The following is a 23,878-nucleotide window of genomic DNA, read 5'->3' on the forward strand; positions in this document are numbered from 1 at the left end:
AGTGAGAGGTGCCTGTCATCTTCCCTTTACAAGCTTCACAAATGTATTTATCGTGTGATTTTGGAAATAAAAGTTTCATATTCTGAAAGCCAAGACTTTGTTTATATATTATACGTGGGTAGCTATGACGTCAGAAGGAGTTACCGTAAATGAGAGCTGCCGTAAAAGTGTTTCTAGGATTTCTAAACGAACTATTACAGCTGTTATAAAGCATTAAATAAAAAGTAATGAAAGAGATAAGGAGGAGAAAAGGTTTAAGGAAGTAAGCAATGAATACAGAATGTCGAAATCCTCTGTTTCACGCGATGTCGAACATTGAAGACAGAGGACGGCGGTCCCCCAATCTACACAGCGGGAGAAAGAAGATCATAAAGCAGATCGGAGGAGACATCACGATCTTCCCACATTAGTGCAATTCACCTATACTTAACCCCAAATAAAAGAACTCAATAAAAACAGTTGTTAAATAATAGTGAAGTCACGTTGTAATAATAACTCATCTCTCGGTTTGAGTGTTCTTTTTCTGCTTTGCCTAAAGCCACTGTGTCAAGTGTCTCGTGACTATTTCTCTTAGCGGATGCATGTCAATTTAAATCAATACATACAACTATTTTTTAAATCAATAAAAACATTTTCTAAATCCATAAAAGCATTTCAATTAAGATTGGGAGTCATGTCGATACTTTGTTGAGAATGTGGCCATGTAATAAACGGGCTAATTTGCAGCGACTTGGTCATTGTGGGGAAAAATAACACCCAGGGATCCTGATCGTTTCAATGAAGTTGAATACAGAATATTCATATTTGTCAGTGATTTCATGATGAAAATGATCGTGGTGAAGATGATGATTAAATTAGGATTAAAAATTGGGATAGCCGGCTGCATTTCCTCTCGTTCGTTTTTTTCGACTAAACTTAGTCATTATTTTGTTAAATAACAACATGGTGATGTTTTGTAAATGATTACATGTCTTATTTAGCACAGACTATGATCCTATCCGTGACATGGATCTTAACAAAGATCCGCTATACATTAGTACCAGACATACTGTACATCCAGCTTACTGTATCGAAGTTGATTTCACATGAGCTCCAGTGTGGAACCCCACTGCACCCCCTGGTGGATCAATGATCCATTGCAGCTGGCTTCACAATAATTAAATGTATTTATCACGGGGGCGGTATCAAGTCAGACTGGGGGCCGGCTCTTCATCACGAACCGATCACGGGCCGATCACGGACCGTGCACGAGCCAATCACGACCCTCGCGTTTCAAACTGTCTGAAATAAGATGCTCCATCTGTATGCATATGAAAGGTTAGCAAAGTGGGTAAGAAAAATTATATTTAAAAAAAATAAAATAAAAATAGAACATTTACCTGGCTTTGTAATGGTGCAATATTATTATTTGTAAATGAAGTATATTCGGCATAACAAAACAAAGTTTAAAAACAAAGTTCAAATGTATTCCCCTTTAACATTTAAGAAAATATTTCTTAAGCATTTCTGTATTTGTAAGTATCTTTTCATTCATTAAAGGAATGATACTTTATGTATAATACATTGTAAAGTCAAAGCCACTACGTCACATAAACGGAGCTTTTTAGACATTACAGGTAATCATCATGTTCACAACATGTTTAAACACATTTATTTCAGAGGTGTTGTTAAAATAGTTTTCATGTTTTTTTCATCATGTGGCTCACACTTCGAACTGCCATTTAAATGCCTAATTGGCTCATCAGCTTCAATGATCTGCTCCAGTCACAGGGATCACAATCAATTAAGAAACGGTGGCTGAGTTCCGGCACTTAGCAGTTGTCGAGACAAAGCCGAGGGATTCTCTCTCCTGGCAGAAAGCAGCAGATGACTGTGAGCGCTGAGTGATATTAATAGCCATTGCAGGGGTGTCCGGGTCTTTGGCTGTCAAAGGACTGACGAAGCAGCGCTGAACCTCCATCACCTCCCTGGGTGAGAGGCCACTGAGGAACTGTGTTTAAAAGCGCTCTTTTTCAACCAGGACATGTTTCTCTTTGTTCGGTTATCAATTATTAGTGTGAAGGTGTAACAGTCCGACAATCTTCCAGTGGGTGGCAGTGTTGACTGAGCCTGCTGTCATTTATTACAAAGGAAAGTTGGTGTATTTTTGAAGATTAAATATACAACCAACCGTAGTTCACAGGGTTGAGGAAGCTGGATTGTTCTGGGTCAATTATCTATCCAATATTAGGTCTGGGAAGAGACAAATAAAACAATTTAGATCAATTAACATCTCACCGTGGTTAATAGAAAAATAAAGAATGGCTCGAGCCTTTAATGTGGAATACACATCTCACTAAGAAAGGGTCTTGGTTAAAGCGACAGAGCAGGGGCAAGAAAGTCATTTATGACAGCTGTGTGCACCATGTTATGTGCAACAGATGAGACTAACATTTTTGAATAACCCCTGCAGTAACCCAGGAGGAGAAATCTACTGCTTTATGATATTGTAAATAAAAGACCTAGCTCTTCCCATGGTTCAGTGGACTGTATTCAGATGCTGGCTTTTTATCTTTTTAGTTTAGTTTTGGTTTTACAGTGTTTTTTGTTTGACAGTATTTATTCTACTGTACAGTATTTCATTTTACACTATGTTTTATATTATTCTTATTTATACGCATAACTGGTTTTTATTCCTGGATTTTGCTTGCATCATTATGTCTCTTTCACTATTTTATTTCTGTATTTCAGCTCGGATCATACAATGTGTACAAATACTTGGGGGGGCTGCCAAGACAACGACTCAAAGCAAACAAAAAAACAAGTAGTCATACATAATGAGTCATACTTTTTTAGGCTATGTTTGTCAACTGACAAATTTGAACCTCCACCTTTTTGTTTGTTTTTTGATAGATATCTCGAACACCGGTTTCAATGGTTTTTTTTTATGTTTCAGTGTGTGTTGTACCTGGCTGTGAGACAAATGTGCCTCTTGGGGAACTAAGTTAAAGTTGAAGCTAAAGATTGGATATCTAATTGTCCCAATCTGTCAACCTTCGTTTTTTTTATTTATAATGTACAACAAATTAAGTACACTTGACAAACAGCACTTAAAAACCAAACTTTCAGCATTTGGGGTTGACAGACAATAATAACACATGCCTGTCAAAAGAAAAAATATGAACTAAAAGTGACTCAAACAGAGCCAACAGCTTCCACTGGACTATTCTGGAGTTACAGTTTATGTTCTAATGCATTTTAAAAGATTTTACTCTGCTGTCTTGTCATTTCATGTCAAAAGTTCTCTGACATTCATTTGCACAGCGGTAGAGTGAGAGACCCATTATGATGGGTTTCTCTCCTGATCAGCATGCTTCCATCCAATTTAAACGACATCATTCCTTTCAGGCCTGTTCTCCACCGCTGAGGAGGCATAGTGCTTATCTACTGTAGAGTCATTTGAAGAAATTATCCTTCCAGAAGCAAAAGGCACAGCTGAGTCAAACATTTACAGGCGCAGCGGCAAGCTCTGCTGCGCACTATTAACACTCCTCTCCTCCACTCAGGAAGAACACAGCAGCTGACAGGACCTGGAAGCCTCTGTGTCTGATTGAGATCCGGAGAAAGAGCCCATTAGAGGTGTTTGTTGGGAGAACAACAATCATGAAAAAAAAATCACTAGGGCCGATTGTTAGACTGGGCCTACAGTGTTTTGCTTACCTGTTTTAAAAAACAATACTTATATTCATGCTCTGTTATATTTTAGACTAAACACCTCATTATCATCAGTAATGTTGTTTTAATGGGGAAATATAAAATAAGGAAAAAAGGGAAATTAAATCAATTTAATGTAATGCAGCCTTTTAACCAGAAAAAAATAAAACACTTTTTACAATATCACAAAATCTAAGACAATATCTAGTCTCAAGATATCAACATATTGCCAAGCCCTAATTATATGAAACAATAACAGCGAAACCCCCTTTGATATTGTTGATATATTGGTGCTTTGCCCAAGACACAACGAAAAATGAGAGTGACAATGCGATAATACTGAACACACCAATTATTTTTTAAATAATCTGCTTCATTGTGGTCATACTCTATTTAGCATTTTAAAATAACATGTCTATTGGAAGGCTAAGAAAGCCCTTCACAGACAGACAGCAGACCCAGCTGTAGATGTGGCAACAGAGCCGCAGTGCTCTCTACTGGCAAGAGAAATACAAATAAGAAATCATTAGTCTCCTCCTTTTTCTCAGAATACATCACAAGTTTCTTTAGGATCAGTGATTGATTAGTTGGAAGAGCATGCACATGTTAAAAAGGCTGCAGGGATTGCTAATTTCACAAGCCATTACAAATATTTGACATATTATTATTTTTGGTATGCAACATAAATTAATCTAATGAAAATAATATTCAAATGAATGCTTATGGGATATAGAAGATGGTTGAAAATCACTATGTATGCCACCTTTATTTATTTATATAAATCTGTTCAACATAACTCAATTACAAAATCTAAATTATTTGAAACATTGTGCCAGTTTATCTACTGAGTGTAACCATGCAACTACCAGAGGCAAAGTGGTTGCATCAAGTAACCTCCCTACTTGATATCATTTCACCTACTTATCACTGCGGAAGAGGACTTGATTTGAAGACATTTGAAATCTTTAGATCATATACAACATGATGATTTTTCTTTATGGTGTAATGATCCGGTGTTGGCAAGTGGATCAATGAAATGCATGTGCAAGCACGCAGTGTTATCTGGATTCGGTTGTCCTTTAGAGCATGACCAGTTCATGGTTGTAACTTAGATACCAAGAAAACGAGTAAACAGAAAGTTAGTCATTATAATCATAGCTGTGATTAGGAAATGGACTTCTGGAACTGACCTCATCCTGCCCTCTCAAATAAGTGAATGAAACTGCCGTTAGAGTATATATCAGGTACTATACATACAGCTGTTGTGACTGTGCCAACAGGTGCTTACTTTTGTATATTTTATTCAAATATATCAAGGAGGTAGGCGGTAGGCGGTGGTTAAATAGCCAACAATATTTAATAACAGATATACAGTAGTAGTACACTCACCAAGTTTGAGGTGAGAAGGGAACTATAGCTTCCTACGCCTCCTCAAAAGTACCTGATTAAAGGTCAAGTATTAACCCTTAGATGCACGAGTGACTGGACCCTATACACTCTTCCATAAGTGAGTCAAAAAGGACCCGTATTAGAATAATATGTGTTTTTATGCCATTTTGGTCATTTTGGTTAAGAAAAATCACTTGTATAATATTTAGTATTATATTTTGGTTCACACTAGAAATATTTTATATTTAAGTTTTCACTATTTATAATTTTAGACAGAAAAACGAAATTCCATAGAAAATGAATGCATGTCATTTTTGACCCACTTATGGAAGCTTGGGGTAGTAATACAAAAACTACAATTTCTTAAAATGTCAATTTAAAATGTGAATGGCATGATATCCAAAACATGTTTTTTGAGGAATAGCTGGAATATGAAATGATAAAAAAATGTAATTACAAAGATACTTCAAGAAAACCACCTCACCGGGTCAAAAAAGACCCATGGAAGCTTGGGGTAGTAATACAAAAACTACAATTTCTTAAAATTTAAATTTAAAATTTGAATGGCATGATATCCAAAACATGTTTTTTGAGGAATAGCTGGAATATGAAATGATAAAAAAATGTAATTACAAAGATACTCTAAGGGTTAAGAATAAAACCTAATGAATTGAGTCAAAGGCATAGTGCACTGGGTTCATCGTATCCCTACCCCATATCTGTAAATCAGTTTAAATCTACAGCAAATGCACTCAGTGACTGGACCCTGACTTTAGTAAACACCAAAGGCCACAGAAACCTTTATTAAGATGACAATACAGTAAGAGTGAGATTTTTATAGAGATATTATTATATTATAAGAACATTTAGATTTATGTACATCAAAAAATTAGTTATTAGTTCTTAACTAAGTATGGTTAACACCTTACTAAGGCAATGGAAAGTACATTATTGTCTTTTGACTGTATTATAAACATAAAGGGTATTGATTATTGCAAATAAACTATCAACTGTGATGTTGGTGGTAAAAAAAACGAACTACTTGAATAAACTCTGTACATGAACAACTACTGGAAACATACAAGACAAGTCTAATGGGCAGGGATGGGTTAATGTTACATATTCAGCAGCCCCCCTTAAAAACTGGGATTGGAAGGTTTTCCATTCAGCATACAAGCTATTGCATAAGGTTCAGTCATCCAGTGTTTCACTGCCTGTACACCTTAAATCAAGACCTCTCACATATAGGGTAAGTCAATCCACAGAACCAATATATTCAAATGAGAGTTTTGGGAATTTTGTATTCTGCAGTGAACTGAGTATTTATATTTTGATGTTATCTTTCTATCCACAGCTGCTATGCAAACCATTGTGCTGTTGGTGTTGTGGGTATTGGGGACATCACTGGTGTTGCCAGACCCAGACACCGCTGGGGACACAGTGTTTGAAGAGCCGTGTTCTAAGGGATGCACTTGTCTGCATGATGCCTACAGCTTGGAGCTCAACATGTACTGCAGTGCTCGGAACTTCACACAAACCCCGTCTGACATTCCCCCCACCACTCATTCCCTCTGGCTGGACGGCAACCTGTTCACATCCCTCGCAGCAGCGTCTTTTAAGGATCTTTCTAGCCTGGACTTTTTGAATCTGCAGAGTGGAGAGCTGCAGACTCTTGACCCTCAGGCTTTCAAAGGACTTGGGTCGCTAGCGCACGTTCACCTCGAGCGGAATCGCCTCCGTGCGTTACCAGGTACGATCTTCCAGAATACGCTCAACCTTGCCTCAATTAGTCTGCATAACAACCAACTGTCTCGTATTGAAGAAAGACTGTTTGCTGGACTCTCACACATGTGGCTTCTCAACCTAGGGTGGAACTCATTAGCAGTTTTACCTGAGACAGTTTTCCAGGACCTGCAAGGTCTACGGGAGCTCGTTCTCGCAGGGAACCGACTCGCCTACTTACAGCCACAGCTTTTCACAAATCTTGCCGAGCTTAAAGAATTGGATCTGACTGGAAATCACCTCAAGGTTATCAAAGCCAATGTATTTGTTAAACTCACTAAACTCCAAAAGCTCTACCTAGCCCAGAATCAGATTGTGACGGTGGCCCCCAGAGCCTTTGTAGGCATGAAGTCACTGAGATGGATGGATATCACAAACAACAGACTGACTTCGCTCCATGACGACACTTTCTTGGGCCTGCACAGTCTCCATGTACTGCGGCTTTCCAATAACTCAATCACTGGAATTCGGCCCAGGACTTTCCGGGATCTGCAGTACTTAGAAGAGCTACGCCTCAGCTACAACAAGATCCGAGCCCTGGGGGAAAGGATCTTTGAAGGGCTGGGTCATCTGGAGGTCCTAGAGCTAGAGCACAACCAAGTGCAGGAGGCACAAGTGGGTAGTTTCACAGGGCTCTCTCACGTGGCTGTCATCAACCTTTCTGGAAGCTGCTTCCAAAGTCTACCCGACCAAATGTTCAAAGGTCTGTCTAAGCTTCATAGTCTTCATCTGGACAGAGGTTGCCTAGCAAGGGTCACAGGGCAAGCTTTCACTGGACTGTCTGGTTTACGGAGGCTTTTCTTGCAGCACAATAACATCTCTGTTGTGGAACACCAGAGCTTTGTGGACCTGGTGGGCCTATTGGGACTGGACTTGAGTTTTAACAAATTGGACGCTTTCACATCCCCTACATTCTCCGGCCTAAGGAATTTGGAGTACTTGCTGTTATCCAACAATGAATGTCGACAGTTTCTGCAAAATGGCACAAAGCAGATACTCCCAAGGCTGCGCTATCTGGACCTGAGAGCTAATAGCTTGACAAGTATGGTCCCTGATTTTCCAGAGAGTATGGAAAAACTTTTGCTTTCCGGAAACCGGTGGAAATGTGACTGCAGTGCCCTCCCACTGAGAAATTACAGCTTACAGAGTCCGTTGGTGATACCTCGGCAAGTGGAGACCCATGCAGAGGGAGAAGAGCCTGACTCAACTATCACCATATACAACAACATAACATGCATTGGCCCACCACGTCTAGCTGGTCAGGACCTGCGGGATATTGACAGTGAACTCTTCCAAGGTTGCTAGACAAACATGCACAGATTGGATTTGAGAATTGTTTAATGTTCTGTAATATATATATAACAATGCTCATAACATTTCTGATATCAAAATGTAATGTCAACGCTAATGCATGATTCAGGTTTTTGTTTACCATTTACTATTAACAGATATATGGTAGCCTTTAGAGCAGGGGTGTCAAACTCAAATACACAGTGGGCCAAAATAAAAAAATCGGTACTAGTCGAGGGCCGGACTGGTTCAATGTTTATTGCAAAACTTATTGAAATGAACTTATTGCACATATTAAACCTGGAACTAACAAAGCTTAAATTATTGCCTATTGTTTTTCAACATTAAACATTACATAATCAGTTGCATTCATTTCTTATGGCTCTATCTGCAGCTTTTCCGGAGTCATTTCTTATGATCACATTTTTCCACAGGCCAACAACAGCTTCAATAAAACTATTTCCTTCAAAGAAAAAACCAAACATGCCCTGTTGTCTCAAGAAAGAAAGTGCACAAGGAAACATCCATTAAACTCAGTTTGCTGCTCTGTGATGCTAGTTCAAGCCAGATACTTGGCATCTCATCTTGGGTGCAAGTTCATCAAGGTTTGGGGTCAGGCTCTGAGCTGAGGAAATCCTCAGGATTGAGTGAAGGTGTGCGTGCAATATACCGGCGGGCCAGATCTAATAGTAATTAAAAATTATCCTGCGGGCCGAAATTAAATCCACCAAGGGCCTGATTTGGCCCCCGGGCCTTGAGTTTGAGTGTGCTTTAGAGAAAATGGTTGAAAATATTTATCAGGTGCTATTCATTTTTTTTTAAATGGAAAGACAATGCAAATTTGTCTTCATTAATGGTGAATGTGTAATTCTATGTAAAATACTTGTACAATTTCACCTACTGTACAGAAAGGAAGATTGGAATTGCACTCAATATTAAACAAAATAGGTGGATGTATTTTTCAAATATTTAAATATCACTTGAACCCACTTCTTCGTGTTTCTCATGAGTATTTTGAGACATTAACAATCTGGATAACAGGTCAAAACAAATGTAAGCCTGATTTGAAAACATAGGTACATTTACATAAAACTAAGAGCACCAAAACTGCATTTTAAGTTTAACCCATTAAGATAAAAACAATTAGCAAAAATGTCAGGCAGTAGGAAATATCTGAAGGCTCCAGCTTTAAATATCAAGAACTGTGTATTACTTAGTTTAGTAAATAAACATGTTTTGTCACTTTAAAAAGAAATACACTATTGGAAAATTTGCCTGAAAGTGCAATAAATATTTTTAAACTTGTGTATTTGTGTACATTTGTGTATTTGAACATGCTTAATTTAAAGTTCATCAGGGGACGGATTAGCTAAACCACAGAACCCAACTACAACAACACTGATACACAGCACAATGTCAGTCATACAACAAAAGTAAAATGTTAAAGTTTCACAGGAAAAAATATAGATATCACTATGACCTGAAAGCATGCATCTGAATATGAACTGAATATGAACAGAATATGTGTAGACTTACCTTTCAGTCTAACAACTGGCTCGTCCTGGTCGATGCAGCACCTGCATTATATAGCACAGTAGTTAGCTAGCTAGCTAATGAGCTAGCTTGCCAGGTGCACGAATTATTTCAGTACAACACTGAAATTGCAGTTTACAAGCCAGAATGCGAGCATGTGTGTACACTGCATTTACTGATATAGAATACAACGTTGCACTTGCACTACATAAGCGCAGAATACTGTACACAACCTTCACCCAACATTTCTATCTATCTATCTATCTATCTATCTATCTATCTATCTATCTATCTATCTATCTATCTATCTATCTATCTATCTATCTATCTATCTATCTATCTATCTATCTATATATCTATCTATATATCTATCTAAGTTGGTTAATTACGACATTTCTGACAGCACGTGAAGGGAACATTGTTGTTAGATCACACGTGCACAGGGAAGTTTTCCGTTGCCGTGGTGACCAAAGACCCTGAAACAATCAATGCGGAACATAAACGGAACCTTCGCGGTTAAACTGAAGTTGTTATATCTATTTACCGCTTGTTATGGACTTAAATAATTCGTCCTGTTGGGATTCGATTCGGGAGAAGGTGAAACAACATATACCAACCATCGACTTCGATTCTTCGCCAGTATGTATTTGTATTTTCCTCCTGAATTGTGTATGCTTGCTAACTGACAAAAGCGACATACAATGGCAAATAACATCCACATGATAACCTGGTACTTCTTAACATTACAGTCCGAAAATGAAGAAGTCGTCACTGTATTTCAGAGACCAGCTGGTCTTTCCCTGGAAGTCCCGAAAGGCTTTGACCTATTTTCAATGGGTGATGATGAATCAGAGGTGAGTTGGTTATAATTTGATTTAAACAGTGTTAATGGTACTCAGGACCCCCAAACAAACTTGACTAGCAATCACTGGCATGTGTGTGCGTGTGTGTTTGCTCAATCAGAAGCTGATGAAACCATGCTGGTCAGAAAACAGAGTGAAGTTGGATGATGATGATGATGATGATGATGATGATGATGATGATGATGATGATGATGATGATGATGATGATGATGATGATGATGATGATGATGATGGTGATACAGCACAAGGAGCTGCTGCCTCTCAGTGGAGAACACAACACTCTGATGCTGATGTCCAGGTGGGTTTTATTGAACTAAAGCCACTATTTACACAAGTGTATCATAATATGTAACTAACTTATACCACCACATCTTAGAGAGAAATATTCTACTTTCTACTCAAGGAGGAAGTGTTAAAATACTTTTAAAGATACTTGGAAAGCAACAAAGCTAAAAAACCTATGAGGATCTAATCGACATAATACCTAGAAATATCAAGGGTATGATGTGCTACATAATGACTACTTTTACTTTCAATACTTAAAGGTGGGGTATGTAATTTATTTCAGAAACACTTTTTGTTATATTCCATGGAATGCTCTTAACATCCCGATAGCAATGAATATATTAAATGCTTTGACAATAAATACATAACATTTTTTAATCTGTGGAAGCAGTAGTACTGTAAAAAGCACGACCAATCATTTTAGCCGGCTCGGCTAAAATAACTGGATGGCCTACCTGCCTGTCAGCCTTCCATCTGTGCACAAACTTATCTCGTGCCCTCATTGGTCATGTGCGCGTTCGTGTGTGTTGGAGGAGGGGCTCTGTAAGGAAGTGGCAGATTTTTCCGGTTGTGTATTTTCGAGCTGGTTTCTCCAAAATTACCTACCCCACCTTTAAGGTATATTTTGCTGATAATATTAACATTCTTCTACTCTTAGAGGTTCTGAATGCAGCACATTTACTTGTAGTGCACTATTTCTACAGTGTGGTTGTAAGGTAAAGAATCTGAATACCTCTTCCAACACAGCTGAGTATGCACTAATTTTCACATGTTCTGTTTTAATATTGAAGGGAGACGCTTGTAAGAGAGATGTTCTACAGGTGAACGGAGCCAAGCTGAATGATTCCGTAAAACCAAAAGTGGACAAAACTAAATCTAATGAGGGTTTTCCTGTTCTCTCATTTGCGGTGAGTTTGGGCAAGTAAAAAAGGTTAGGAAGTAAGGAGTTGTCGTTAATAGAGAACAAATATTCTCATTATTAAAAAAAATCCTGCTTTTGTTACACAACAAAATTCAGAGGCTTGATCAGTGGGACTTGGATGAAGTCCTCCAAAATCTAAAAAAGGATGGGTTGCCTCTGCGACAACGTGTGTCAGCTGAACCTTCACAAGCACTTGCAGGTTAGTCATTTTTATCGCCCTGTAGCTATAGGATGATTATGGGGATATATATTTAATTCACAAGATGGATTTACTATCACATATAATAGATTCAACACCTTTTTTGTACATAGATGGTGAAAAGAACAAGTCAGAGCAGAATATAATGGAGAGACTAGTTGCTTTCTGTGGCAGCCAATCAACTGAGTCTGAGCCTTTAAAAGGCCTAAACCACATTAGGTAAGTCATATTGAGGTTTTGTGATCAGAACTTGTAAGATTATGATAACAATAAATCACTTGTTTCATGCAGACAGAATAATGTGAACAACAAATCAGTGGAGAGGATTGAAGCCGAGCTGCAGCTGATCCACAAGGAATGCCCAACGGTTTATATTGACCTGCGTTGCGTCGATACTTCAACAAAACAACAGAGAACATCCCCAAATGTTTCATCAGAGCCCAAGTCACCAGCCAAACTCAACACCCACCAGACAACAACATCTATAAACAAACCCAATCTTAATGTGCATGCTGGATCACAGACAGGAAATAGGTAAATATAACCACATTATAAACATTTGCCATGCTTCAGTTTAGCACATTTTGTTTCAGTTTGTGTCATTTCTCCACCAGGGAAGTCATTGGCAAGAGTCTGCTGCTCCAGAAAATCAGGGAGATGAGGAGAAATGAGAATGCATTTTCAGTGCCAGGGAATGAAGCAGACGATATGAAAGAGAACATACCCCATGCCAAAAAGTCATCACATGTACACTTTGACAGAAACATTAAAATGGAAAGCCCCAAAACAACTCAGCAAAGTACAATCAAAGAAACAAATCATCCGAGGTATGGGTTTCTTCTTTTTGAATTCATCACTTAAAGGTGGGGTAGGTAATTTTGGAGAAACCAGCTCGAGTGCGCTAGAATTTGAAGATACACAACCGGGAAAAATCTGCCACTTCCTTATAGAGCCCCTCCTCCAACACACACGAACACGCACATGACCAATGAGGGCACGAGATAAGTTTGTGCACAGATGGAAGGCTGACAGGCAGGTAGGCCATCCAGTTATTTTAGTCGGGCCGGCTAAAATGATTGGTCGTGCTTTTTACAGTACTACGGCTTCCACAGATGATATTTTTTAATGGATTTTTTGTCAAAGCACTTAAGATATTCATTGCTATCGGGATGTTAAGAGCATTCCATGGAATATAACAAAAAGTGTATCTCGAGCCGGTTTCTCAAACTTACCTACCCTACCTTTAATTGAGAAAAAAACGACAATTTTAACCATGAAATTGCTGATTTGTTAGGGACCAAACGAGACAGCAAGTTAGGAAACCATTACAACATGAACAACGGAAGATTCTTAAGCAGCTGGAGAAACATCGCCCAACCAAATCTGTCAATCAGAAGCAGCCAGCTGCTGAAAGGACGGACGTCCTGTATGATTTCGTAAGTGCCACCAAACAAAACTAACTTGAACTTATACTGTAAAAATGGCCTTCATTAATTTTCACTTTTTATTTTTAGGAGGCATCTCATCTACAAACAATCTGTACACTATCAGCAGATATTGAAAGTAAGGGGTGTATGCTGCTGATTGTCGACCTATCAACTCCTGGTACAGTCGGAGCAAGGGCTCATGGGAGGAACAAACATCGAAATCCAGCTCCGTCCAAACCAGACATCTACAACACTTTAGTGGCTTGGTTTCTGTCTTTGGTGAGTGAGCAGTTCTCCTAATGTGTGCACAGTATTTGTTATCGCGACAATATGTAAGAGTCACTTGTTTGTGTGTGTTAGGCTGGCCCACAACATGATGAAGAGGAGGGTAGTGCAGAGGTCCCATTCTGGGTTGCAGGCCTTCAGCAGCTGTGGACAGAGGGTGGACTGGCTCTGCACGTTTTAGCCGTGGCTCGGCAAACGTACACGCCAAGGGTGAATAGACAAACAAAAGCGTTACGTCTGTAGGCTTTACAATGTCCGTGCTAATGCTCTTCATCACTTTGTTTGCTTGGCAGAAAAGGGACAGAGACATCCACACACGGTTCTATAACCATGTGTGCCGGTTCCTCTCTGAGACTTTGCTCACTCAGATCGCCCACTGGCTTCCTCAGCTGAAAAACGTGCTGGACCAACAAACCTACGCCTCACCCATCGATCTGCCCTCCTCCTGTCTGAACTGTTTCATCTCCACCACCACAGACAGAATGGTAATTGGCTTCAGAAAGTGTGATTCAAAAGAACAAATCATGAAAAACTCACTTTGACAGTACAGTCATTTGGGTATGCGGAGTGCAAGAAGCCTAAAACTAAAGTATGAACCCGGAATGAGCATAAATCCCCTTTAACATCATTTGTAAAGCACTGATTTTGCATTGTGATTCTGTATGCTGTTATCTTGTATTTCAGGTTATAGTTCGGACATTTAGCCTCAGCCCAGGGTTTTACTGGCAGACTCTGGAGACTCAGGAGCGTGTGTGTAAGGGGAGAGAGAGCACACAGGAGCTGCACACTGAGGTGAGTACGATACCCTCAGAAGTGCAGGATCAGAGGCAAAGTAACGCTGGAATCACTGAATATTCTGCTTTTATTTTCGCTGCAGGTTTCAGTCGCTCTGGGGCGCAGAGCTTTCTTCCTAGATCCCCTCATGACACACTACACCCTCCAGCTTATCCTCCACTCAGGGCTGGATGTGTGTGGTCTGAGGCTCCTCTATCCACCACAGGAGCTCCTGAGTGACAGAGAGGGTAGGCATAACTAAAACTATCTGCTGATCAAATACTCACACTGGAACAAATGCTGCTCCAAAAATAAGTTAAAGTGGACCTATCATGCTATATTTGAATAATATAGTGTAGGACCATACCTATATAAGGCATATTTATACTTTTTTTTTTTCAAAATACCAAACAGATCCAGCATTTTAGCCATGCCTCATTTCGCTCAATTTGACAATTTATAGCTCTGTTTTTGCAAGGGTTGATTCTGTGAGAACAGCACCATCTACAGGCCTGGCATATGTACTACAGCGTCTCCAGCGCTTTCGAACGGCAATGGCCGTGGCTGTCTCCTCCTGATTGGTGGAGTTGGCCCAATAGCCGTAGCGCTACTGTCCTGACGTCAGGACAGTGTTCAAATCTGGATCAGTTTTTATCAGATCCGTTGCAGCCCCTTTTTTAGAGATTTGGGTATGGAGGAAAATAGAGAGGGTTGTGTTTTCTGACACTTGGTGAGTTCCCTGGAACACCGGGGACACATATTCATGTATAAAAGACGTACAAAAGTGCATTTTGCATGATAGGTCCCCTTTAAACAATAAGTGAAAATGTGCTTGGTAAGATTTCTTGAAATAAGAAGGGATATTTAGATAAATCAGATCTTGTAATTAGCTGGGAGAACTTATTTTGAACTTTATTTGACCAGAATCAGGAAATGTTGTGTGACAAAATAAGCCGCAAATGCTCAAAAGTGTTCTGTTTTCTGATGTTAGTTGGTGATTTTCTAATAAATATGTAAAATAATATGTGTTTCATCTGCGATACAACTCAAAATAAGATTATTTGACTTAAAAAGATGATGCATTGTCTAAAAACAAGACCCTATATCTCACTGCAGTGTTACTTCTGAAGTTATTATGTCTTATATCAGGTGTAAAGACATCTTCTGACTAGATATAAGACAAATATACTTTTTGTAGTGCAATAACTCTCCTTCTGGCTCATTGCTGGTTGTCCTGGATCCAACTGTGGCCTCGGCCTCTTCAGTGTCTTTATTGAGCTAAAATAGTCTTTAACCCCCCCCCTCTGATTCACAGATGCTGCAGCAGGTATCCAGAGAACAGATGAGTTCTGCCAGCCTGTTCTTGCCCTTGCTGTCCGTGGCCTTCATGCCCACAAAGTGTTGGCAGATTTAACTAGTTCCTTAGATCCTCTGCTGCTCAGAAATACAGATCTAGACCCTCCCCACTGCAGAGGTCCAGAGTCTGCCCTCTTCTACCCCCCTCCAAAGGCTAGTGGGGTCCACAGGGAGCTGTGCTTCTGGTTTTCAGGAAGAATTCCAGGAGGAAGTGCTCCGAATCACAACCGGCCTCTAAATAGGTTTGTTGTCAAGACATTATAAAAAGTACAACAACAACTAAATGTTTTCTTTAATTATATATTTGGTGGTGTGAATTGAAAAAAACAGGGTTAGCACATTTTTGAAATGGTAATTGTTCGAAAACTTTTCTTAACATTTCTTTTTATAAATATTAATGTCAAAAGAAATATAAAAAGCTGACACCCTAGCCCTGCTAAGTGACTTTTGCAGGCAGACGTTAACAACTATAACTTTCTATAACCAAAATCTTATCAAGCCTAAAGAGTGTTTCTAAGTACATAACAAAGCATATTACCTTCATTACTGTGGCTGCTTTTTATTTGAATAGACTCATTTTCAGGCGCCTTATTTTGTTTGTAGAGTGGATCCATCAAAAGACAGAACCGAAGACACCCTGTTCAATTCAAGCAGTTCACCGTCCTTACTGTGTGCGACAACAAAAGGTACAGTGACTCAACATGGAGCCAGAACCGTTAGGACAACGTTCGAAAACTGGCCAAATTTCAATTCCATCTTTACTTTGGAACTGTGTTTGTAAAGATGAAAGATGTTTACTTGAGTGGGGTTGCTAATCCTTGTCTCCCCCCTACAGCTGACCTTCTCCTGGTGGTCTCTCCAGCCGTGCCTCCATGTTGTTTCGCCCAGCTGCTGGCTGTGTGTGAGCTCAGAGGCTTCAGAGTGTTGGGGGTTCAGAGGCTGCAGCTGCAGAGCAGTGGAGCGGCAGCCCTGGGTCTCTCCAGCCTGCAGGTAGAATTAGATACATTCAGACTTTGAGGAAAACAGTGTGTATAATATAAAGATACAATATTATTATTACCAAAGTTAATCATTAAGAAATATATTTGATATTGTACACAACTGCTATAGTTGTAGGGAAATGTAATATTTACTGGAGGGGCCCTACCTGTAGTGTGTTATATATGTTTTAGTGCATGTAAATGGTCTGCTAAGGCTAAAATCCAAGTTTCCTCCAGAGGGAGTTTCTCTCCCACCCCGGCCTAAAACTCCTCCATTGTAGTCCTTTGTTTACTTCCATAACATAGTGACATTATGTAACACTCTTGCTTTATCCGCTAGCTCTCTAACACATTGTACGTGATTATTAACCAATCATCACAGAGCTGGCCAGCTAGCCAATCAGAGCAGACTGGGCTCGCGTTTCAAATAGGGTGAAAAGAGGAACTTTGTGAACATGAAATCATGTAAACATGTCACAGTAGAGACACAAAAAACACTGATGGAACCTGAAAGTGAGCATAATAGGGCCCCTTTAAAAGGAGAATGTATTTTGCTAGACCTTGGAGCTGCTGATGGAACAATTGTGGTCTTTGAGGCAAATGCACCTCAATGTGGGCCAAGTTAACTGAGGTCTAAGAAAACAAATATTTCGGCTCTTTTGAATCACAATCTGTGTGTGTTTGATCTAGGCTCCTGTGTTCTGCAGTCCTCTTCCTCTGACCCCAGATCAGGATCAACTGGAGTCGCCCTCTCACTGTCTGGTGTTGTTACTGAGGAAAGAAAATGCAGCGCACCACAGTGTCAGTCTGCCAGCAGGTCCGTACACCATCTCAAATTATATCTACAGCGTAAATAATCTACATTAATCATATTAAAAGTAACTTTTTCAATTGAACAATAGAACAACCTTGCCGTTGCTTTTTTGTTTCAGCCCTAATGAGAGAACTTAAGGCACAAAGGCTTCTGGGTAGCATCCACTCTGGACCTGATGGTGTTGACACAGTAGAACCAAGCTCCTGGTTCCACACTGTGCCTTACAGCAGTCACCAGCACCACATCTTTGGTAAGCAACGTGTGTTCAAGGTCCAGAAGAAGTACACTATCCTCTGTTTATAGTGTTTATTTTCCTCTTAGTCAGGTGTATGTGGGCGGTGCCAGACCCTTCCACTGTGATCCTGTCCCATCAGAGGTGCCCACCCGACCCTGAGGTGGACCAGGTGGTGGTTTTGACCTTGAGTGGGAAGGACATGAGCCGAGGTCTGAGCCTCCTACACAGAGCGCTGACAGGAGGGCCAGACGGTGGGTTTGAGGACAGATTGTCCTACTTAGAGCTGGAGGTGGCACTAAACAAACAAAAGGCACTATTAAACACACAGCGCAGTCTACACAGTTTAACAAACAAACAGATTAGCAAGTATGCGGGGGAAGTATTTCATCAGAATTCTTTTAAAGCGTTAATATGTAACTAGTCCACATTAATGTTTTAAAATTACTAGACCTATGTTATATATTATGTTACATTGTTTACCTATGTTTTTAAAAATAATTTTCAAGTTAAAATGATGTTCTTGATGATTGATGCCTTTAATTCTCTGTAGTTTTGCAGCATGGTGGTTATCTGCTAGAAGCTGCCATACATTGACCTTTTATTCAGTTTTACTGTAAGAACCAGTTTTAAACTACATTTCTTCGATCTTGGTATTTTTTAACTATACATTTCTTACAAAATCATGGATTTTAGTCATTAGACATCTAGATCTGAAGTTATCAGAGAAACATAGTTCACAAAGTCACCCGTCTTCTGTTGTTGGTTTGATGGAGAGACCCCTAATGGAAGAAATACACATAGTGTGCCTTTATCTTACCTCACATCTGTATTTTTCAATAGTTGCAATGTTTTTTAAATTGATATTCAAGGTGAAAAAGGATTGGATCTGCTTGCTCTGAAGTGGCTGCCTGCGCTGACCCGGCTGCAGGCTCAGGAGCTGAGTCCGTACGAGGTTGGAGAAAAGCTCTATAATGACAGCCTGGACTCTCTGATGGGCCCCCCCGCCCTCCTGTGTGCTCTCAGACAGGTGGATGCTTTTGCTTCACTGAGAAACCTTCTACCACACGATTACCCCGGTAACCTCAGCATCCTGATGTCCCCCACACAGGAAGTGGCGTTCAGACAAACCTCCCTCTTCTTCTTCCAGAATGAGATGATTGCTGGTAGGTTTGTTCAGAATCAGAATCAGAAACGGGTTTATTACCAGGTAGGTTGACACGTACGAGGAATTTGACTTGGTGTCGTTGTGCATACATTAAAATAAAAATAAAAATGTAAAAAAAACAGATCCAGAACTTTTTTAAGAACACTGATAACATTAAAAAATAAGAAAAAATATAGTAAAATAAAAAATATAATAAAGTTCAGTGCTGTAGAAACAAAACATTAGAATCCACAGCTTAATCTCTTGACCGATGATCTGGTTTGAAGTTATTGAGACCGAAAATGAAGGACATTGCTCATTACGCACTTCTATCTTCTGTTGTTAAAGCAAAAACAACCCGATCTTAAAATCAAATGTAATTCTTATTACCGCAAGCATGTTGAGCCTGTTTTGATATTATGTTGATCATATTATGTAGTGATAGCTTAATGTAGATTTCTAAAAACTACGGAACACAGGAAATAAGAATGACATTTATTTGTTGTAATTTGCTAGTTGACAAAAAAAATCCTAAATGTGACTTAAAAACCTCAGATGGTATCTGATCTTTTTCTAATACATTTTTCAACTTTAATCTTTGAAATTGAGACTTTTCCCTCTGGCTCCATTTTGTTTTTTACCTTAAATAGTCCTAGTACACCGTCTCACAAATTAAATCTAAATCTGAGGATCAGTATATTTTGTGCAGCCCAGGCTTGTGTATAATACTGGAGAACTGTATTATTATATTTATACAAGATCTAACTTTTTGGGGCACATAGTTGTGTTTAAGACTGTATTAAAGCGGCATGTCTTGCATATCATTTTGGAACATTCCCTCTCCTGTTCAGAGCCCCAGATGCTGCTCACTGTGTGCCTGCTCAAGCCAACAGTCTGGAATCAAAGTGTGGCTCAAACCGTGCACACCCTCCAGCTGAGGGGCCTCTCTCTGGTGGGCCTGCGCGTTGTGACTCTGGACAAACACACGGCCTCCTCACTGCTGCCTGCAGAAGATGTAACTAAGAAGTATTATCTGCCCGACAAATACACTGTGCTACTATCAAAATTCCTCAGCCTTGATATTTGTGTAAATTGTTTTGCGCAGGACCCTGATGTGGAGTACTTGTGCTCTGGCCCCTCATTGGCTCTCTGCCTGCAGGGGGAGGGGGCCGTGACGAAGCTGCTGGATGTGGCTCATTCAAACACTGGCATCTATGGTACGTCCCTGTTCTGTATACTGTGTTATATTTGTATGTATATACAGTACAAGTGCATTGTTATTAAGTTCTATACAAATAAGGGTTCACAAAATACAGTATATTTGGACTGATACATTATAGACTGATATTGGTAAAGTTATATTATTATGTAAAATTCAGATAAAATACAGTTTATGATTTTTTTTGGAAACAATTACTCATTAAATCAGTGTTGGCCATTTGAACCAGGAAATGAAAGGTTGCGGGTATTGGCTAAAAATAATGATAATATTGTGCACGCATATAAACCTGCATTGCCGTTCTTTAAGTGTTTGTAAAACCAATATTTGGGGCGGATGTTCAAATCCCGCCTTGAGGCAAGACACTTCACCCTAATCTGCTCCTGTGGGTATTGTCCACAGTATTCATTGATACATGTCTAATATATGTAATATGTAATGTAAAGCGCTAAAATACATGTAATGAATTATTATCTTTAATTATTAACTATTTTAGGATCGGCATCACATCAGAAAGCGATTCAGGATGTGAGGAGGCTCTTTCCAGAGGGGCTGTGCTGTTCTGAGAGCAGCACAATGAGACAGGAGCAGGTATGCATGTCACACACAGGACTACTCAGTACTGAGGTCGCACTTTCTACAGATCAAAGACATTCAGTTTGTGCTCGGTTTCTCCTCTCAGATACTCAGCCTGCGCTCAGACCCTTCAGCCTCTTTGGAGCGGGGGCAGAGCTGCACTCGGGCCTCTGTGGACCAGGAGGGGGGGGCACCTTCCATGGCAGCGGGACATAATGGAGGTGTGGACTAAAGACTAGACAAGACTAAATGTCTTTATTTTTATTATCAGACTAAATGTCTTTATTTTTATTATCAGACTAAATGCCAGAGATGGCAAAAGTACACACATCCTGTACTCAAGTAGAAGTACAGATACTCGTGTTTAAATACGCTGGTAAAAGTAGAAGTACTGAATGAACTTCTTTACTCAAGTAAAGAAGTATGGGCTTCGAAATGTACTTAAAAGTGGGGTAGGTAAGGTTGAGAAACCGGCTCGAGATACACTTTTTGTTATATTCCATGGAATGCTCTTAACATCCCGATAGCAATGAATATCTTAAGTGCTTTGACAAAAAATCCATAAAAAAATGTCATCTGTGGAAGCCGTAGTACTGTAAAAAGCACGACCAATCATTTTAGCCGGCCCGGCTAAAATAACTGGATGGCCTACCTGCCTGTCAGCCTTCCATCGGGGCACAAACTTATCTCGTGCCCTCATTGGTCATGTGCGCGTTCGTGTGTGTTGGAGGAGGGGCTCTGTAAGGAAGTGGCAGATTTTCTTCCGGTTGTGTATTTTCAAATTCTAGCGCACTCGAGCTGGTTTCTCCAAAATGACCTACCCCACCTTTAAGTAAAAAGTACCCATAAATGTAAGAAGTAGAAAGTACAGGTATTTGTGTTCAAAATGTAAGAAGTAAAAGTAAAAAGTCGTCAGAAAAATAAGTAGTTTCTGATACCAGAAAGATATACTACTTAAACACAGTAACAAAGTATTTGTACTCCACTACTTTCCACCTCTAGTAAATGCATTGATAACTTTAGTTGTTGCATTGGCGGTGCAGGATTTCTTGGCATTACATTCACACTTTAAAGTCAAATCATCAAATGTTGGGGAGTTGGGGAATGATTTATTAAAGTGAAATAGGTCATTTATTGAGACTTTGGCAGCGACTGGATGTTGAAATATGACTCTCTCCCAGATGACCTTGTTAGTCATGGACAAAACAAATGTTGTCTCTCTTGTTTGTTGGTGCCAGGTCTACACAGCTCTGCCTGGCAGACGACCTGTCTGCTGATACCCGTAAACGCCCCCCTTCTCAGTGGGGCGCCCCCCCACCTGGAGCTGCTGGAGCGGCTGCTGGGGGGGGGGTGCCATCTGGTGGCCGGGAGGATGAGCCTGCTGGACCCTGAGCAGAGGAGACACATCGCTGAGACCCTGATGTCCTCCAGAGGAGAGGAAGGGGTGAGAAGACCATCATTAAACCGACTAGCTTTAGAGCTCATTGTCTTACAGTGATGGAGTTTAAGTATATACATTTACTCAAGTACTGTGGTTAAGTACAATCCTGAAGAACTCAATTTACTTAAGTATTGTAATATATGCTACTTTCTCTACTATACTTTGGATAGGAACATTGTGCTTTTTACTTCGCTACATATATTTGATATCTTTGTTTCTTATTACTTTGGATCCAGATTATTAATGCAAAATATAAAAGTAATGATGCATTAGTATAGCTTAAAGTGGACCTATCATGCTATATTTGAATAATATAGTGTAGGACCATACCTATATAAGGCATATTTATACTTTTTTTTTCTTCAAAATACCAAACAGATCATGCATTTTAGCCATGCCTCATTTTGCTCAATTTGACATTTTTTAGCTGTTTTAGCAAGGGCTGATTCAGTGAGAACAGCACCATCTACTGGCCTGGCATATGTACTACAGCGTCTCCAGCGCTTTCGAACGGCAATGGCCGTGGCTGTCTCCTCCTGATTGGTGGAGTTGGCCCAATAGCCGTAGCGCCACCGTCCTGACGTCAGTAAAGTGTTCAAATCTGGATCAGTTTTTATCAGATCCGTTGCAGCCCCTTTTTTAGAGATTTGGGTATGGAGGAAAATAGAGAGGGTTGTGTTTTCTGACACTTGGTGAGTTCCCTGGAACACCGGGGACACATATTCATGTATAAAAGACGTACAAAAGTGCATTTTGCATGATAGGTCCCCTTTAAATCTAACCAGCAGTATCCCAGCTACAACATCAGTCATAAACACATTAACGCATCACTCTATAATCACATCATTCAGTAATATTATATATACATATTACCTATGGGCCATTCAGCCTTTATACTTTTGCTTCAGCACTTTTTAAAATGTCTTTCATTTGAGTAAGATTTGTAAATTAGGACTCTTGCATGTGACAGACTCTTTCTTAACTTGTGAATTGTACTTAACCAGTGCTTTATTTGTAATGAATCCCCGTGTCTCCTGTCTCTGTTTAGTGGTCCCATCTTCCCGCGGCACCCTGTCTCATCGTGGCTCTGCAAGGGAAAGCTGTTGTGACCGGCTTTAACTCAATCCTTGAAAGGTATTTAAAAAAGCACAATTAAAATCTATTGTGTATGCATGTAGAATATTTATAAATATTCATGTGATTAATATTACTTTCATTGTGACATTAGTATTTACAAGGAGAGGACAGACCTGGAACAAGTGGGGGAAATGATGATCTACCCAGAGACTCAGAAAGAGGTACTTTATTTACTTACTCTTAATGAATGCCCATTAACAGTTTATAGCTGCATTCTGTAAACCAATGTGTTGTACTGTCATGATGTTATTATATTATGGTATGTCACCTTAACAGGAATATGTTGTTTCTCCTCCAGGCCGAGCAGCTGATGGGCTTTCTATTTGATGACTTGTCCACAGAGAAGTGCCAAACAAATGTGCCATAAAATGTAAAAGTATGCCAATGTATTAGTCAGCCTTTTTATATATGTTACGAAATATGTAATTTAAAATGATTCAGAACATATCCACATGTTTCCAAGTTGCCGTTCTGAATAAAGTGTTATCCCTGCTTTGTCAGATTCAGTATTTCCAAAATTGTGTTTGAGACAAA

General features: G+C 39.7%; 3 protein-coding genes across 3 annotated transcripts; all 3 read left to right on the plus strand.

Moving 5' to 3' along the window:
* The first annotated feature begins 6,245 nt into the window (after positions 1 to 6,245).
* igfals (insulin-like growth factor binding protein, acid labile subunit) lies at positions 6,246 to 9,459 on the plus strand. Its single transcript, XM_034144091.1, has 2 exons — positions 6,246 to 6,331; positions 6,437 to 9,459. Exon 2 carries the CDS (start codon positions 6,442 to 6,444, stop codon positions 8,167 to 8,169), a length of 1,728 nt encoding a protein of 575 aa, XP_033999982.1. The 5' UTR covers positions 6,246 to 6,331; positions 6,437 to 6,441; the 3' UTR covers positions 8,170 to 9,459.
* A 1,306-nt stretch (positions 9,460 to 10,765) lies between these two features.
* LOC117493192 lies at positions 10,766 to 14,582 on the plus strand. Its single transcript, XM_034143627.1, has 9 exons — positions 10,766 to 10,848; positions 12,248 to 12,490; positions 12,571 to 12,783; positions 13,251 to 13,392; positions 13,471 to 13,662; positions 13,744 to 13,878; positions 13,962 to 14,153; positions 14,353 to 14,460; positions 14,553 to 14,582. Exons 1-9 carry the CDS (start codon positions 10,766 to 10,768, stop codon positions 14,580 to 14,582), a joined length of 1,338 nt encoding a protein of 445 aa, XP_033999518.1.
* On the plus strand, positions 14,550 to 23,828 carry LOC117493624. Its single transcript, XM_034144271.1, has 16 exons — positions 14,550 to 14,690; positions 15,758 to 16,040; positions 16,402 to 16,484; positions 16,634 to 16,788; positions 17,469 to 17,595; positions 17,711 to 17,842; positions 17,914 to 18,078; positions 18,697 to 18,990; positions 19,823 to 19,986; positions 20,077 to 20,188; positions 20,687 to 20,781; positions 20,873 to 20,987; positions 22,005 to 22,210; positions 23,256 to 23,341; positions 23,436 to 23,505; positions 23,643 to 23,828. The coding sequence occupies exons 1-16, from the start codon at positions 14,591 to 14,593 to the stop codon at positions 23,709 to 23,711; spliced, it is 2,256 nt and encodes a 751-aa protein (XP_034000162.1). The 5' UTR covers positions 14,550 to 14,590; the 3' UTR covers positions 23,712 to 23,828.
* Positions 23,829 to 23,878: the final 50 nt, after the last annotated feature.

Source organism: Trematomus bernacchii, unplaced genomic scaffold (genome assembly GCF_902827165.1).
Source record: "Trematomus bernacchii unplaced genomic scaffold, fTreBer1.1, whole genome shotgun sequence".
Lineage (NCBI taxonomy): Eukaryota > Metazoa > Chordata > Actinopteri > Perciformes > Nototheniidae > Trematomus > Trematomus bernacchii.